Source organism: Lethenteron reissneri, chromosome 7 (genome assembly GCF_015708825.2).
Source record: "Lethenteron reissneri isolate LAM-NWPU_2019-01 chromosome 7, ASM1570882v1, whole genome shotgun sequence".
NCBI lineage: Eukaryota > Metazoa > Chordata > Hyperoartia > Petromyzontiformes > Petromyzontidae > Lethenteron > Lethenteron reissneri.
Genome location: NC_083785.1, coordinates 2,099,584 through 2,118,773, shown reverse-complemented (window position 1 = coordinate 2,118,773; position 19,190 = coordinate 2,099,584). Strand labels below are relative to the sequence as shown.

The 19,190-nt window shown below is 47.6% G+C and overlaps 1 protein-coding gene across 4 annotated transcripts in view; it reads right to left on the bottom strand.

Annotated features, from left to right (window-relative positions):
• The window catches only part of LOC133355754 (phosphatidylinositol 5-phosphate 4-kinase type-2 alpha-like), a 225,429-nt gene that overhangs the window by 82,459 nt on the left and 123,780 nt on the right, over positions 1 to 19,190 (bottom strand). For 2 of the 4 annotated variants that reach the window (XM_061573080.1, XM_061573089.1), the window contains one exon: positions 8,545 to 8,613. The exons of the other annotated variants lie outside the window; for them this stretch is intronic. In XM_061573080.1, the coding sequence (XP_061429064.1) occupies positions 8,545 to 8,613 (69 nt within the window). The remainder of the gene's footprint in view (positions 1 to 8,544; positions 8,614 to 19,190) is intronic. 4 annotated transcript variants of the gene reach the window in all.

Genomic DNA, 19,190 nt, shown 5'->3' with positions numbered 1-19,190 from the left:
TATCCTAGTTACAATCTCGCAATGTCTTAAGTTAAGCCAGGCATAAGATTTGTGTAAGCTTAGAACAAACATGCTCACGCACGCGTGAATAAATTTGTATATATAAATATAATGAAGAAACGAGTTAAGTATTTGAGTGACTGAGAAAGTAAACACATTTCTACGTTATTTACCACATCTTTTCAGCTAAGTGCTTTTCCTAATGCGGCCGTGCACCCCCCCCCCCCCCCCCCCCGTCGAGGGAAAATAAAAATGTTCCACATCCCTTTCAGCCAATTGTCAAAGTGCTCGGAGAACACACAGCAGGAGCTGTCACGTGCCAAGCCATCTGGAAGTGCAGAGAGAGCACAAAGATGACAAATAACTCTTGAGCACTCTCCGCGAGCCCGGTGCCCACGTTCAAACTACCGGCTGGGAGATGTTAACTCCCTCGCCTGGTATGCAGGAGGTCATGGGTTCGATCCTGACCCTAACGCTTCAAAGCGTTAACCTCATCGTCACGGCCACGCTGTGCCGAGGGAACGAGCGGAATCACTTCTTAGTCGGGCCTAAATAACAACTGATTAAAATTATGTATGTTGAACTTCTTTCGCACTGTACGTATCCAACCGTGCTAATCGGAGGTGTATGTTGAACTTCTTTCACGCCGTACTTGACCAACCGTGCTCATTGGATGTGCCGATTTCGCTATTTTAAACTTCTGGCTCTAGCCGCGATGCCGGGACGTGAAAGTGTTGGCCCTGCAAGATCCCCCACCCCCGTCCATCCGAACCGGATAACCTTCAAGTCCTCTTCTGGACCTGGATATTACTTTGAGTGAGATGTACGTACACGAGTGGTCCTTTTAAAGCACACTTGGGTGTTAAACAACATAAGTGCTACGACCGCCTTCATCAGCACTGGATCCACAGTCGCCATGCGGATAACATCAACAAACCCTCAGGCCACCTCCAAGAGCTGCCAAGGGGGATACATCTGCCATGGTCCACTACTTTTGCGCACGGAGAAAAGTTGCCCTCACAGAGTGCGACATCCGCCTATGCGCTGTAAGATGCAAAGACGAAGCTGTACGTTTGACTTGGGTCAATTGCAGCAGATTCCCTCCCCGGTGCCGTTTGAACACCAGACAACAGTGATAGACTTTTGGTCCCGAAGAAAAGTCTAACTTGGATTTGAAAAAATAAACTATAATAAACTGAATCTATATCGCATGTGTTTAGTCTTAAGTGTACTTTGTTTAACTGTGTGTGAACGAACTCAATAGACCATCTAATTTGCAAGAGTGACCTGGGGTATTAATCTTGCCAGGAAGGCAGCGGGGGGGGGGGGGGGGGGGTGATGATTGCTACTCCTGTGCATAATCCCAATTGAATAATCTGCTGCGTTAATGTTCAAATCTGGCCTGGCGCGTGCCACTCCATTTTGTGCGCACTCACATTGAAAGGACTGCACGCTCCATGCACTCCACCGCACGGCTCATTGAGCAATGCATCGCTGACTGTTCGATAGTCCAAGTTTCGTGTGCGAGGGGCATGTGTGCTGTTGTCTTGACGTGTGTGGTCTGGGACTGTTGTTGTTGTTGTTGTTGTTTTGGTGCTACGCCCCATGCTGGCATTCAGCGTTGAATAATCGGCGGAAAATTCCGTACTTGCGCAATTTGTACTTATCACCAAAACTTAATTTCTTTTTACTTATTTGTCGTGACATGCTTACTCTTTCCCTCCACTGCACTCCTATCGTGTGTTTTGTTTTTGTTGTTGCAACTTGCTGACCCCCGTGCCCCATGCTGGACACGCCTGTGTAAACGAGCTTCGTAGCTCGTCGGATTCCTCCGGCAGTCTCAATCAAGATCCCGATTCGGACTGTCACACAAGGCAATCCGTATTTGTGTAACAGCTAAGAGGCTGGCTTGACACGTAGGCCTTTCACGACCAATATTATTCGTAATAAAGGTTTTGTTGGGTTAGTTCGCGTAAATATAAATATGTCAATTAGTTACGAGCTCAGCCCACCGGTGTGGAGAGTAAACCCACAGCATTTATAATTTGAGTACCCAAAGCTGTCCAGGTTCAAAGGTGTATGACACGACAAACCAAAACGCCAGATCAATGTGCTTACATCTATATTCCAGAGCACCTTCAATAACCTGAGGCACAGTACCATCGCTGTCCTGTCCACTCCCTGTAGCTTAGTGGGCATTACCTGGTAAAATAAAAAATATTAAAAAGTTTTAGTTTTGAAAATACGCGCAATTTGTTCAATGGCTTTTGGCTCGCCATCGAACAAAGACTGTCACTGTATCGCGTGCTTTCGGATGCGCTTTTGCGGCCGTCTGGAATGCTCTTCCTTCAGATATCAGGATGCCACTGGGAGCTATGCACTTTTAAATCATCGAGATTGGAAACTAATTTATTTACAACAGCTTTTGGTTCTTAGTGTGTTGTCCTTCCCCCCGCAACTCCAATTCACACGGTTGGCTACGTACGGTGCGAAAGAAGTTCAACATACAGTACGTACACATACGTCACTCAAACTCGGACAGGACTCTAACTGGTACCCGCCGGGTAATCACGGCCTCGGTGCGGCCACGAAGCTGCAACTCGAGGAGCCACTCGGGTGCCGCATTATTTTTACAAGTTTAATTCTCACGTCTCATTGAAATGCAGCCAGGCATGCCGTGCCAGCACGTTTGCGCAAGCCATCCCTACACTTTGACCGTGGAGCCAAATAATTTAGAGTGAGGACAGTTTTAGTATTTATCCGTTTCTGTTGCTTTATTCTTCCGAGCGTCGCGCATGCGCGTGAACGAGGCGAGATCTTGCTGCCAGGCTGCTCCATGGACGAATGCACCCACAGCCGAGCCAACGGTTAAAATGAGTGACATATGTTGGTATTTATGTATGCAAGCTGAACTTATTTCGCACCGTACGTAGCCAACGGTGATAATTGGAGGTGTGGGGGAAGGACAAGCTGTCGTAAAGAGATACGTTTTCAATCTCGAATTAAAAGTGCATAGCTCCAATGGCTTCCCCAATATGGGAACAATGCAACCAATACAGGGGTCTTTGTTCGATGGCCAGCCATAAGCCGCTGCGCGGATGACCAGAGTTCGCGTGGTTGTTTATATTCCTTGACGAGATCAGCAAGGTTTTGTGGTTCATATGTGGCAAGCACTTTGTGTGTAATGAGTGCAACCTTATAACGTATTCGTTCAGAAAATGGAAGAGAATGGAGCTCAGCGAGCATCGGACGGACACGGTCGGATCTTGCAGTAACAGATCATTAACAGATCTTGCAGTAACAGATCATTAACGGATCTTGCAGTAACAGATCATTAACAGATCTTGCAGTTACAGCGGTGCCGATAAGCACCGCCCCAAAAACAGGCACCTGGCCCATTTAATACATACCGTTAACATGTTTAATCACAAGCAGTTCATTCAGCAAAGCATAATTAATGAAGACGCGCGTTTTCTCAGAGCCATTAATAATCTTTTGTTGTGCTAAAATACCTCTGATGAGCACAGTTGGCTGCGTACGGTGCAACAGAAGTTCAACATGCTGTACATGCATACGTGGCACAACGCCGCATTGGGATCAAGCGTGAAAAATGGCAAATGTGTGCGTCCTGTAATCATGACCTGGTGGTTTGAACTGCCAGAACTTCAGCACATGCGGATCACTACCAGAGAAGTGGGCTTTTTTGTTCTACCAAATGAGATAAGGGGCGCTGCGGTGGCGAGATGTTAACTACCTCGCCTGGTGCACAGGAGGTCGTGGGTTCGATCCCGACCCTGACGCCTGCTGTATATTTGGAGTTTGCGTGTCTCTCTTTCCCCGTGGTCACGTATATTTTTTCCGGGTCCTCCAGTCTTTCCCTCCACATTTAGAAACATGCGTTTAGAGTATTTGGCTGCTGTATATTTCCACATGACAAGCCACATCATTGAGCTATGATTTGTGTTTAAGTCGCTTCTGAAAAAGACCTACATAGCTCAGTGGGCCTTACCCAGTAAAATAAAAACATTGTTTAGTTTCTAGTTTAAGTTGGTCCCGTTGTCTCAATGAGTACAGCCCGAGACAACGTTACTCTTCTGCATGCTCTTCAAACCACCACGTCTCAACAGCGCTGCACATCTGGAAACGCACATCTAGACCAGAGTTACGAGCATGTGTTTGCAATAAAAAAAAATCTAAATTGTACGTTTGCTTTGACAAAAGTGGCTTACAGGATGACACGTGAAACACACAGAGGCACACGCACGCACACACACACACCAAGAAACTCCACCGCACCAACACCGGCGGCTTCGCCCAACCGCACTTGACGTTCGCATGACAAGCCGCGAATGGTCGCCAGGGAACAGGGCTGGGAACATGCGATGGTCGTACACGGGCGGCGCATGCCAGAAAGCGTGCCGTCACGCAGGTGTGAAATGACGCGCATGCACACACACGCATGCACTTTTAAATAATCTAGATTGAAAACTCATTTTATTTTGAGCTGCTTTTTGTGCTTCATTTGTTGTTCTTCCCCCGCACGTCCAATGAGCACGGTTGGCTATGTACGGCGCGAAAGAAGTTCAGCGTACGTACATGCGTGCACGGCGCGTAGTGGAGAGCTGCGACACGTTTGGGAAGGCGGTTTTAACTATTAACTAGTTTAACTATTTTTTATTTTATCAGGTAAAGCCCACAGCTCTTTTTCATAGGTGACCTCGCCACAAATGACAGCTCAACAAAGTGACTTATCACGTGGAAATTTATAGCAGCCAAATACGCTAAACGCATCTTGATTCGAAATGTAAAGGGAACACCTGGAGGACCCGGAGAAAAAATCTACGTGACTACGGGGAAAGAGATACACGCAAACTCCAAATATACAGCAGGCGTCAAGGTCAGGATCGAACCCACGACCTCCTGTGTACCAGGTGAGGTAGTCAACATCTCGCCAACGCGGTTAACATGTAAGGAGCACCCGCGTCGGCTGGAGGTGAAACGGGCACCACATTGCGGACAGGGCAAGTGGGCAACACCGGAGGCACAGCGGCGATCGGAATCCACGGAGGAGGAGGAGGCACGCGAGAGAACAAGCCCGCGCATGGGGTGGGGTTTTGACAAATGATATTCGAGTGGGGCAGTCAAAATCAGATGACGATTTCAACTTACGGCCTAGTGGGAATATAACCATCGGGGAAGGTCACATCCATCACAAATGGAGATTTGTTTTTAAAGGATTTCTGACCAGACTTTAAATATGTTGAAAGCAGAAAGAGTTAAGTTTCAATCTGATCCAAAAAAAAAAGCAATCATATCAGCTTTTTCGAATTGACAAAAAAGAGACAGTGACTGGTTTGAATCAGAAAGGGAACGGTTTAAGAGGAGTTCACATTCAGTTTGTAGCGCCACATGCAAAGGTTCACTGCTTGCGTGACATCTGTCTGTCAAAATCTGATTCCCCGGGTTCTATTGCCGGGATGATGAGATTTTGCTTTGTAGGAATCCGTGAATGCAACGTGCAGAATCTGAAATGCAGACGACATATTTCATAATCAACGTTTTTGGGTTTAGATCGCGTTATTTATAAATGTGTCGTAACCCTCCACCACCCGACACGGCCAATCAGTAAAAAATGTGTCACGTTGACAAAGACAAATAGTTCACTGCTTTAGCCCACCGGTGTGTTGAAGCCACAACATTTACAATTTGAGTACGACGTTTCGCTGGTAATTGCATCCAGCATCATCGGGCAATTCGCCAGAATGGTGAGGCTCTGCTCTGGCTCCCGCTCTTATATAGAGCAGCAGCAGAGTGACGTCATCATTAACTCATTAACTCATCAGGTGCAAAGATTCAAGGGGGTAGTGATTGTAATTATATACTAGATTAGTAATCAGGCTATTGTTACGATATGAGATTAGTCGATTAGTAATCATGTGGAATGTGTTTTATTGTGGTTATGCTACATTAGTAATCAGTTAGTGGTTGTTTCCCTTATAAGGAATTGTAATGTATCGTATTTAATAATACGTTTCCAGGCCGCACTAAGCCTGTAGCTGTCTGAGCGATTAAAGTTATTTCTGTTTCTCTCAATTTCAATCGATTCTCTAATTAGTCTTTGCCAGTAGTAACTAGTTTTACACAACACTTCCACGTTGTCAAAATCAATTGAGTGTCCCTGTTGGCATGCATGTTCTGCTACTGCCGATAGTTGTGTTTGTGATAGTTTAATATTTCTCTGGTGTTCTTTTAGTCTTACACTAACGTTACGCCCTGTCTGTCCAATATAGCATTTGCCACATACACAATTAATCCGATATACACCTTCTGTTGATAATTTAGGTAATTCGTCTTTAGTGCACGTTACTAGTTGTTGAATTTTGTGTACTGTACCAAATCTTACTGTAATGTTTTGCTTTTGCAAAACACGGGCTAATTTATCAGTTACTCCTGAGATAACGATTTTCTAAATCATCTCAATGCACAAAACCCGGCCATTCAGTTCACCATGGAAATGGAGGTGAATAACACACTCCCGTTCCTGGATATTTTACTTGGGCATGGCCTAAATGGTAAAATAACACACAGCGTTTACAGAAAGCAAACGCACACTGATGCCTATCTGAATGCAGATTCGCATCATCACCCAGCTCAGAAATCCTCTCTTATCAAGACGCTCATACATCGGGCTAAAACAGTGTCAGATGGTGAAAGTCTAGTGAGAGAGATTAAACATGTTAAAGAAGCACTAAGACAGAATGGCTACAATAATGCTCAAATTAACAGAGCACTAAAAGCCAAATCACGATCGCAAAGCAACACTGCTGAAAGCGATCAGATTATTAAAACAATAAAAATACCATTTATCTCAGGAGTAACTGATAAATTAGCCCGTGTTTTGCAAAAGCAAAACATTACAGTAAGATTTGGTACAGTACACAAAATTCAACAACTAGTAACGTGCACTAAAGACGAATTACCTAAATTATCAACAGAAGGTGTATATCGGATTAATTGTGTATGTGGCAAATGCTATATTGGACAGACAGGGCGTAACGTTAGTGTAAGACTAAAAGAACACCAGAGAAATATTAAACTATCACAAACACAACTATCGGCAGTAGCAGAACATGCATGCCAACAGGGACACTCAATTGATTTTGACAACGTGGAAGTGTTGTGTAAAACTAGTTACTACTGGCAAAGACTAATTAGAGAATCGATTGAAATTGAGAGAAACAGAAATAACTTTAATCGCTCAGACAGCTACAGGCTTAGTGCGGCCTGGAAACGTATTATTAAATAAGATACATTACAATTCCTTATAAGGGAAACAACCACTAACTGATTACTAATGTAGCATAACCACAATAAAACACATTCCACATGATTACTAATCGACTAATCTCATATCGTAACAATAGCCTGATTACTAATCTAGTATATAATTACAATCACTACCCCCTTGAATCTTTGCACCTGATGAGTTAATGATGACGTCACTCTGCTGCTGCTCTATATAAGAGCGGGAGCCAGAGCAGAGCCTCACCATTCTGGCGAATTGCCCGATGATGCTGGTTGCAATTACCAGCGAAACGTCGTACTCAAATTGTAAATGTTGTGGCTTCAACACACCGGTGGGCTAAAGCAGTGAACTATTTGTCTTTGTCAACGTGACACATTTTTTACTGATTGGCCGTGTCGGGTGGTGGAGGGTTACGACACATTTATAAATAACGCAATCTAAACCCAAAAACGTTGATTATGAATAACATTGGTCGCGAAAGCCTACGTGTTAAACAGACGACATATTGTTCGTTCCCAAATGCCTGGGGCTTGAAAGGTCCTCACAGCTGTTGCGCGCGGGCGCACTGGAAAACGGTGCCGAGTCGAAGTGATGCCCTCCTCAAACGAGCACCGGTGAGACGTGAACTCCCTCGCCTGGTATACAGGAGGTCGCGGGTTCGATTCTGACCCTGACGGCTGCTGCTGTATATTTGGAGTTTGCATGACTCTCTCCCCGTGGTCACGTGGATTTTTCTCCGGGTTCTCCGCTTATTCCCTCCACATTTATAATCAACATCACGCATTTATTAGAGTATGCAGCTGCTGTCAGTTTCCACGTGATGATAAGCCACTTATTTGCGCTTTCATTTGTGATGGCCAGGTCGCTTCTGAAAGAGGGATACACAGCTCAGTGGGCCTTAGTTTAGTTTTATCGCCTGGTGCCGGGCCGTGGGAAGTTTCCGTGTTTTTTTTCCTTCTTCATCGTTGTCGTTTTTTAGTTTTTTCGTTTCCGTGGATTTCCACTGCCACCGGGCCACGGCGCATGCGGAAGCGCGACCTTGAATTGCCGGCGCAGCAGCAGCAGCAAGCACACGGGGCAGGCGGCCTCCAGGGCTCGCGAGGCGCATGCAGGCAAACAGGCTCACGCGGTGAGATGGCTGAGAAGGAGTCGGGTTGACGGTCAAAGGTTAGCGATGGGTGAGGTTATATGGGAGGACGCGCGCTGGATGGAGGGGGATGGATGGGGGGGCCACTCACCTGATTGCAGGCGGTGGCACTTAAGATGGCTTTGTCCAGCTCTTGAGGCGGCAACTTTGTCAGAGAGCGCTGCGGACAGCGGAGGGCACGCCGACGTTACGACCGCCGATGGCTTTTGCCTCCGGCCCACCACCTTTTTAGAACTGCCTCTTTAGAACTGGCTTTTGTTTCTTGTTTAGTTCGTTCTTGTCCTCTTTCTCCCTCCCCCGCACCTCCCGATTTAGTCATGGTTGGCTACGTAACGGCGGTGCGAGTGAAGTTCAACATTCGTGCGTATTTTGTATTAAAGCTCTCAAGTCACCGTAAACGCGAACGCCTACCCACCTCAATGTATGCCATTTGAGTACATGTGCCACTTTCTTTAGCACAAATATTCCACCGTGGTTTAAAGTAGCAGGTGAATAACGGAACCCCCATCGCACGTCACTCATCGATCACCCGGGGAAACCCACTTTGGTGTCTCCGTGCTGCGATTCTCGGCGAGAGAATCGCAGCGAAGCTCAAAGGGACCGTCAGCATTCAAGTGAAATCTGCATCTCCAAGAAACTAGAACGGTTCCACAAACAGGAAATGAACGACACCGAAAACAATTTGCAACGAAGCTAAAACACCGGGGGGACCTCTCATTTAAACCGAAGCAGCCTCTGAGCCGCTGACCCTTATTCGTGAAAAAAACGTGACGTTAAAAACACTCTTCTTTCACTTTTCTGTATTCTCGATCATTACATCAACTGCAACACTTGTGCAAATACCATCAGATAAACACTGGAGCTGGGTAACTGAGGCATTCTGTACAAAAAAGCCCAGCACCTAATCGCAGATGAGGATCAGATACGTTGCACACGTGCTAACCACTACACTACCGCTGTTCTGGTAGCCTCACCCGCATTTCGTGCCCTCAGCTGAAGCCTCCACCGGCCGCCATCCCCCTTGAGTGGGGGCGGTGGGGGTCGGAGGGTTCGGAAGGCTGGTTGCTTTTGTTTTGAAGTTCAACAATTCCCAAAACTGAACTATAAAAACTTTTATTTTTACAGGTAAGGCCCACTGCCCATGTCGCTTCTTTTTCAGAAGGAGCCTGGCCACAAATGACAACCCAAAGAAGTGGCTTATCATGTGGAACTTTATAGCAGCCCAACACTCTAAACGCACGCTGATTGTTAATGTGGAGAGAAAAACCAGAGGAGCCGGAGAAAAACCCATGCGACCACGGTGAGAGAGAACACGCAAACTCCAAAGATACGGCAGGCGTCAGGGTCGGCATCGAACCCACGACCTCCTGCATACCAGGCGAGGGAGCTAACATCTCGCCACTGTGGCGCCCGATTCCTCTCGTCGCCCGGGACATGAAATGCGCCACCAGCACCTCAGTTGGAGGGGGGGGCGGGGGTCGGGGCAAGAGCGATAAGCAGAGATCCAGAACTTATTCAGGATTCACCCTTTTTTGTTGCCGTCAGATGAGTCAGGGGGTGGGAGAAAAAATCAACTCTTCAGGAGATTTCAAGAGATTCAAAGAGAAAACAATCTGCGTGCTTAAAACTGAAACTGCCGTTGAGGAAGAAGACGCAAAAAGGACGTCCGTGCAAAAAAGCGTTACAGCTCATCAGATACCTCCACTATGAATGCATATTTCATTCTGAAAAGATTTTAAAGGTCTAAGATAAACAGGAATGACATTTTGGTATTTTCCTCTGCCCACAAAGCTCCCCAACACCTCCCCTCAGCATCCCTCTTCCAGCGACAACGAAGTCATTACACAACCATCATCTACAACGTCAACAATATCTTCCCCCATCCATCGTTCTGGAGTCAATTGCAGGAAGGGTTGAGGCCGTAAAAAAATCAACCATTCAACGTGACTTGCGCTAAGGGCCAATGAAGCAGAGTTAATTAATTCCAGGAGTTTCTGCGCTTGAGGCTGCAAATCAATCACCACGGGTGGTGGCAAGGAGCCATCCCCTATCGAACCACAGATTTAACTAATTGCTCACTCCGAGAGACTGGCAATAACATGATTATGTCTGCATGTAAGTTTAACTTTTTTCACACCGTACGTAGCCAAGCATGCGCATCAGAAGTGCTGGGAAGGACAACAAACTAAACGGAAAACGCAGTTCTAAAGAAATTAGCTTTCAATCTACTACACAATCACTACACACTACTACACACTCGCTTATGTATGTATGTATGTTGAAATTCTTTTGCACCAGACGCAGCCAACCGTGCTAATCGGAGGTGCGGGTTGAAGGCCAACAAACTTAAAACAACAAGCTGTTCTAAAGAATTGAGTTCTCAATCTAAATTTAAAAGTGCATAACTCCCAGTGGCTTAACATCCACGCGATGATAAGCCACTTCGTTAGACCATCATTTGTGGCCAGAGCTGGAAAGCTCAGTGGGCCTTACCTGGTAAAATAACAACAATTTAGTTTAAATTCCAAGACAAACTCTGGATAAAGGTCGATAGAGTTCCTGCCCCCCAAGATAAAATAAGCATTGGTTGCCTATCTTCATTGATGGCCCCTAAGCCAGCAGTGGAAACTCCACATTCCCTGTGGCTGAGGCCCAGTCTCAATCGAACAACCACTCAATCTCTCACGAAAGCAAAAACCATGTTATATACTGCTGAGAGATTTGCCAAGTCCACATCCTCCCAGAATATGAAGCTCGCAACGTTCTAATTGTGGGCCAAGGGGGTAGAGCTACCAAGATCTCATTCTCAAAATAGGCATTAGTTCACAATTGAGTAACTAACTCCAATGATTGGTCGTTAATGTGTGCATTACATGAGGCCATCCACGGATAGCGGGCTCTTTACACGTCACCACCTTGGCCTGCAAGGTGGCATTTATTGAGTTGCCCTGCCAATGGCCGATGCTTACAGGAGACTGGGGTGAAGGAGTGATGGCAATGTTCAATACAGGAACTGCTCCCCTTCTTGAATGACGTGATGAGACCCACGCATGGGAGCAGTGGTCACAGGCCAGCCTGGGCTGGCATGCCCCAGCGCCAGTGCTCGGACGCAGCAGAGGGCTCACTGGAGCCTGGGCAGGTGAGCTGCCTTAACATGTGTACGTTGAACTTCTGTCGGACCGTACGTAGCCAACCGTGCTAATCGGAGGTGCGGTATTCTGAGATCAGGGCACTGCCTCCAATATTAATTCACGAGTTACGATTATTTCAGACTCGTGGGGCTATTATTATAAAGCACCACAGACCGTGGTGACACATAGCGCAATCGCACTGATCGTAAAAGTTTTGCATTTTTATTATCATTTTTGCGCACTCCCTTGACAGAACAACAGAAATATCATAAAAAGCACACACGTGGCCCAATGTGATAACAGGCTCAAAATCACGTGTTCCTAAACACACACGTTTGTTTGCACTTTATTGCAAAACATTTAATGTCGAGTATGTAAATGTGTCTCACTTAACCTACGCGTTCCAGGCACTGGATTAAATCAACTTTACGTAGCGCTCAAATATATAACGGCAGGTGTCGTCGTGGGTCCAGCGCCTGATCGAGTTACCACATGAATTAGATTTTCGTACTTACGTAAAATCTGGGTTTTTTACACACTTTTATTGAACTCACTCTGTCTGTTATTGTTGTTGTCATATCCTCAAATATTTTAACTCAATTTTAACCCACTTCCCAATGTGGTATCGACTGCAAACTCGGTATACTTATGTCTTACTGATGACAATACTATATTCTATCATTAAAAACAAAAAACATATTTTTAAACCATCTTTTTTACATGATATGTTTCGCCTTTGGTCTAATTGTCCACGCTCAACTCACGGTGGCTGTAAATCACCACGGTCCCTGACGTTGTGGCAAGCCTCGGGGCCACTTCCTGGAGTCGTGGAGTTCTGCCATTACTCGTACGGTACATTTCATTAAAGCGTGTTTTTTTTTAAGTATTAAAAAAAATTACTTATTTCGATAGAAGGTGGTCACCAACACGCTCCGGCTCACGTAAATCAAACTCCTTCTCTATACCGGCGGTGGCGGACAGAGACAGAGTTCGACTCTGTCCGAGCTGCAGCGTGTGGGCGACCACCAAGTCAATTAAAAAGCAGATCGATCGACATGAGGGCAGTTACTTGGCAGAGTGGGTAGAGCGTGATGCCGCCCATCGCAAAAGATTCACGGCTCAAGACCACCGCTGCCCGCCCTGGTTAACGCCGCGGTGCGCGCGATCCATAAACGCCACGCGCCGTGTGCGTCGCAGCGGATGATTAATTGCGAACACGTAACCATCGAACAAAGACGGTTTACCGCACTGCACGGGCTCTCAGATACGCCTCTGCGGCCGTCTGGAATGCTCTTCCTTCCGATATTAGGAAGTCACTGGGAGCTATGCACTTTTAAATCATCTAGATTGACAAGCTCGTTTCTGTGGAACACATTTTTGTGTTTAGTTTGTTGTCCTTCCCCCACACCTCCCAATGAACACGTAGGCTACGTACGGTGCGAAAGTGGTTCAACATTTTTACGTACACAGCACGGGGATTGTAATCCCTAGATCCTGCAGATGCGCGTCGACGTACGTTAGACTCAAGTGCCCGTGGGCCATTTTCTGCCAACTAAAGCATTACCGAAATTGTATTACCCGTTTAAGTTTCAAAATTACACATCTCAACCGTGTTATCAATGGATAATTGCTCGGTCGCAACAATGACATATAGATTTCAGCGGTATTCGATGTATTTTGAAGGTATAATCATTCCATTTATGTAGCACTGTTCATCAAGGATCTCAAAGCGCTGTACAAGAGACAGCAGCAGTAGACACTCAGCATAGAAATAATATATTAGAAATATTATTTAAGAATCCATCTACTAAATAAACTAAAATATAAATAAGCGGAAGCGTATAAATAAGTTTTAAGACGCATTTGAAAAAATGTCCACAGACTCAGAGAGTGTCCCTGATACCTCGTGGACGAGCGTTCCATAGCCTGGGGGCGACACGGGGACAAAACCTCGCTCACCCGTAGACCCAAGCCTCGACCATCTTAGAGGCCTTGAGGGGGAACATATGGGTGCAGCATGTCAATGTCGGCTGGGGCAAGATGGTTCACTGCTTTGCAAGTTAACAAAGGGGTTTTTAAATCTATATATATATATAAAAGGGAAATTTGTGAATAAGTGTGTCTGTTCGAAATGTTTAGCATACTTCCCGACATGCAACAAACTTGAAATTTGGCATTTGGGTAGCTTCCAGACTGTACACAATGCAAAAATTATAAAAATAGACTTTGTATTTTGGGGGGGGGGGGGGGGGGGGGTGCAATAATGCATATATTTTGCACGGCAAATGAGCGGCATCGTCACGCAGTGTGCCTGCTGACGTCACGCGATAGAAACGTCGTGATGTTTTATTTTATTTCTACCTACGTGACTTTACCAAGAGAACCAAAGAGTATGGATTCCTGCAGTCACGAAAGCTTCAAATCAAGATCCTGCTGTGGGCTGGCATTTGGAACAGATAGATCTAGATAGATTGTATGTATTTCAGCATGGAGGGTCCAATGAGCGTCTAGGTTCTCTGTCATGGGCGTCCTGTGACGATACTAGACGTGCTACAGAGCAGAACTTAGTGACACGAGTGTGATTACATAGCTACTGGGGGAACATCAAAGGCTGGTGGTTGGGATGCAATGTGTAGAATAAACTCTCCTTTCCACTACAGAAGCCCACGTTGGATATATTTTTTTAATAGCCAATGCCAACAACCGATATTCACAGCGAAATCTGTCAACAGTACACGTTTCTTTTGTTTGTTTAATGATTCTGGTTTAAAAAGTGGAAATGGAAAAAAACCGAACAATTAAAACACGGAAGTGTGTTTTATAATGCGTGTCCTTCAAAAGGCCTCAAGACGTTAAAATATATATTAAACTTGTTCTTTATATTATGGGGGGGGGGGGGGGGGTGCATTTGGTTTCGCTGCAAAAACAACGCAAGGATACTCTGTCGCCCTTTGCTGCCGCTGGCATTTGCATGCTGAGCCAGTTCCGAGCAAGCGCTCGTTCAGAAAGGCCAATTAATTTTGTTAAAATAAAAGGGCTGCAACTTTCTTGAAGGCTTTGCCAGCATCGGCCTTGGCGATGCGCGACTGCGGGGAGACTGCGCAATTCCGTTCAATGGATTTTTTTGCTGCATTCACACAAGGATAATTACAATCCGCGCCCAATTCTGGTGTGGGCGAATTTTGCTTTTTTGTGCAAAAACGAACTCGTGTTCCCCCCGATCACCATCAATGCGGTAAAAAAAACTCCCAAGGCAGCGTTTCAGCCATAACATCAACGTGCGAATCTGGCTCTATCTCATTTACATGGCAGAGGAGAGTTTCGCTACAGTGTAGGCATAACATTCATATCTTAAACACGATTTAATCACCGATAAATCAGAATTTTAACTCCCAAAGAATAGCCTCCTGTTGATAATTATGCCATGGGGTCTTTCATGCACACTTCACTTTTAGTATTGCTCCCATAACATTTCTAGATGCCTTTTCCCCCCTCCACACACTCTTCTACTTATCCCCTCTCATCTCACTCCACTCTCTTCCACACACTTTCCTACCTCTCCCCTCTCATCTCACTCTACTCAGCTCCACACTCTCTCATACCTATCCCTTCTCATCTCACTCCACTCCCCTCCATGCACTCTCCTGTCTCTCACCTCTCATCTCACTCCACTCCCCTCCATGCACTCTCCTGCCTCACACCTCTCATCTCACTCCACTCCCCTCCATGCACTCTCCTGCCTCTCATCTCACTCCACTCCCCTCCATGCACTCTCCTACCTCTCCCCTCTCATCTCACTCCACTCCCCTCATTGCACTCTCATACCTCTCGCCTCTCATCTCACTCCACTCCCCTCCATGCACTCTCCTGCCTCTCATCTCACTCCACTCCCCTCCATGCACTCTCCTACCTCTCCCCTCTCATCTCACTCCACTCCCCTCCATGCACTCTCCTACCTCTCCACTCTCATCTCACTCTACTCCCCTCCATGCACTCTCCTACCTCTCCCCTCTCATCTCACTCCACTCCCCTCCATGCACTCTCCTGCCTCTCATCTCACTCCACTCCCCTCCATGCACTCTCCTACCTCTCCCCTCTCATCTCACTCCACTCCCCTCCATGCACTCTCATACCTCTCCCCTCTCATCTCACTCCACTCCCCTCCATGCACTCTCCTGCCTCTCACCTCTCATCTCACTCCACTCCCCTCCATGCACTCTCCTACCTCTCCCCTCTCATCTCACTCCACTCCCCTCCATGCACTCTCCTGCCTCTCACCTCTCATCTCACTCCACTCCCCTCCATGCACTCTCCTACCTCTCCCCTCTCATCTCACTCCACTCCCCTCCATGCACTCTCCTACCTCTCACCTCTCATCTCACTCCACTCCCCTCCATGCACTCTCCTGCCTCTCCCCTCTCATCTCACTCCACTCCCCTCCATGCACTCTCCTACCTCTCGCCTCTCATCTCACTCCACTCCCCTCCAGGCACTCTCCTGCCTCTCATCTCACTCCACTCCCCTCCATGCACTCTCCTGCCTCTCCCCTCTCATCTCACTCCACTCCCCTCCATGCACTCTCCTGCCTCTCACCTCTCATCTCACTCCACTCCCCTCCATGCACTCTCCTACCTCTCCCCTCTCATCTCACTCCACTCTCCTCCATGCACTCTCCTGCCTCTCACCTCTCATCTCACTCCACTCCCCTCCATGCACTCTCCTACCTCTCCCCTCTCATCTCACTCCACTCCCCTCCATGCACTCTCCTACCTCTCACCTCTCATCTCACTCCACTCCCCTCCATGCACTCTCCTACCTCTCGCCTCTCATCTCACTCTACTCCCCTCCATGCACTCTCCTGCCTCTCCCCTCTCATCTCACTCCACTCCCCTCCATGCACTCTCCTACCTCTCACCTCTCATCTCACTCCACTCCCCTCCATGCACTCTCCTACCTCTCCCCTCTCATCTCACTCCACTCCCCTCCATGCACTCTCCTGCCTCTCCCCTCTCATCTCACTCCACTCCCCTCCATGCACTCTCCTACCTCACACCTCTCATCTCACTCCACTCCCCTCCATGCACTCTCCTGCCTCTCATCTCACTCCACTCCCCTCCATGCACTCTCCTACCTCACACCTCTCATCTCACTCCACTCCCCTCCATGCACTCTCCTACCTCTCCACTCTCATCTCACTCTACTCCCCTCCATGCACTCTCCTACCTCTCCACTCTCATCTCACTCTACTCCCCTCCATGCACTCTCCTGCCTCTCCACTCTCATCTCACTCTACTCCCCTCCATGCACTCTCCTACCTCTCCACTCTCATCTCACTCTACTCCCCTCCATGCACTCTCCTACCTCTCATCTCACTCCACTCCCCTCCATGCACTCTCCTACCTCTCCCCTCTCATATCACTCCACTCCCCTCCATGCACTCTCCTACCTCTCCCCTCTCATCTCACTCCACTCCCCTCCACGCACTCTCCTACCTCTCCCCTCTCATATCACTCCACTCCCCTCCATGCACTCTCCTACCTCTCGCCTCTCATCTCACTCCACTCCCCTCCATGCACTCTCCTACCTCTCCACTCTCATCTCACTCCACTCCCCTCCATGCACTCTCCTACCTCTCCACTCTCATCTCACTCCACTCCCCTCCATGCACTCTCCTACCTCTCCCCTCTCATCTCACTCCACTCCCCTCCATGCACTCTCCTACCTCTCCACTCTCATCTCACTCCACTCCCCTCCATGCACTCTCCTACCTCTCCACTCTCATCTCACTCTACTCCCCTCCATGCACTCTCCTGCCTCTCCACTCTCATCTCACTCCACTCCCCTCCATGCACTCTCCTACCTCTCCCCTCTCATCTCACTCCACTCCCCTCCATGCACTCTCCTACCTCTCCACTCTCATCTCACTCCACTCCCCTCCATGCACTCTCCTACCTCTCCACTCTCATCTCACTCTACTCCCCTCCATGCACTCTCCTACCTCTCCACTCTCATCTCACTCCACTCCCCTCCATGCACTCTCCTACCTCTCCACTCTCATCTCACTCCACTCCCCTCCATGCACTCTCCTGCCTCTCCCCTCTCATCTCACTCTACTCCCCTCCACGCACTCTCCTGCCTCTCCACTCTCATCTCACTCTACTCCCCTCCATGCACTCTCCTACCTCTCCACTCTCATCTCACTCCACTCCCCTCCATGCACTCTCCTACCTCTCCCCTCTCATCTCACTCCACTCCCCTCCACGTACTCTCCTACCTCTCCACTCTCATCTCACTCTACTCCCCTCTACGCAACTCCTGCCTCTCACCTCTCATATCACTCTACCCCCATCCTCCACACACTCTCCTACAAATCCCCTCTCATCTCACTCTACTCCCCTCTGCGCTCTCTTCCCTCTCATCTCACTCCCCTCCAGGCTCTCTCATACCTCTCATCTCACTCTCCTCCCCTTCACACCCTCTCCTATCTCTCCCATCTCATCTGACTCCACTCCACGCTTTCTCAGTGTGAGGCAAATTGCCCCGCTCCGCTGTTTCTTTCATCTTGAAGGGCACGCTGCTCCGCCAAAGGTAACTTGACAGCCTTACATTTCCTGCCAGTATATCGAGATTGGAAAGAAATCTAATTATGCGTTTCTTTTTTTTTTAAGTAACTGTATCGGGCCTGAATCATCTTTCACAACCATCGCTCACCATACACATTGTCCAAATGTTTTTAACAGCCTGAGGCAATGATAGACTGCAGCTTTTATTCACAGACGCTTATTAAATTGTTCTACGTGGGTTTATAACATGTATTGCTAAAAAAAAAGTCACATTTACTGCCAACTCCAAACCTATTCCCCGATTGGACAGGCCCTTTAACTTGAACTACAGTTTTGCCAAACAGGTAGCCCCCCCCCTCCACCCCCTGGCTGGGGTATTGCAGCGTTTGACAGTTTTTAGGTGCACCAGCGTGGTGAAGTATGGTCAAACAACCCCCAGTCTGGCCAATGCGGCATAGGGAGACCCATCTCGGAACCGTGGATTGACAAAGGGCAGTAAATCGTTATTATTAATACTCAGCTGAGAACCCGCTGCTCTGCAACGGATTGTAAGAGAACCCGCTGCTCTGCATCAGAGTATAAGAGAACTCGCGGAGTATAAGAGAACCCGCTGCTCTGCATCCGGACGTTTTAAAGATTCAACAGAGGGACTGAAGAAATCCGCCACACATTAACTTAGATCCATCTCCTGGTTGAACTCATCTGGACAAAGATTCATAAGTTGCTATACTATTATACGCTTGCATATGATGGCAATGTGCCCAGGAGCTGAATGCTTCGGGAGTTCGCACCGCACGTAGCCAACCGTGCTAACCGGGAGTCACCATTCATCCACCAATATGCTCCAGAGAGATTCCCTCCAAGGTCATACAGTTGAGACACACTTGCCAGAATTGGGGTTGGGTCATTGCAGAATGCAATCAATCCCATAGCTTCGCCTCCATCCCACAAGGATGTTTATTTTTGGAAGCAGCATAAATAAATACCCCCACCTTCTCCCCCTGTCCTTCTGTCCATAGGGGAAGCCGCAACAGCTTGAGACC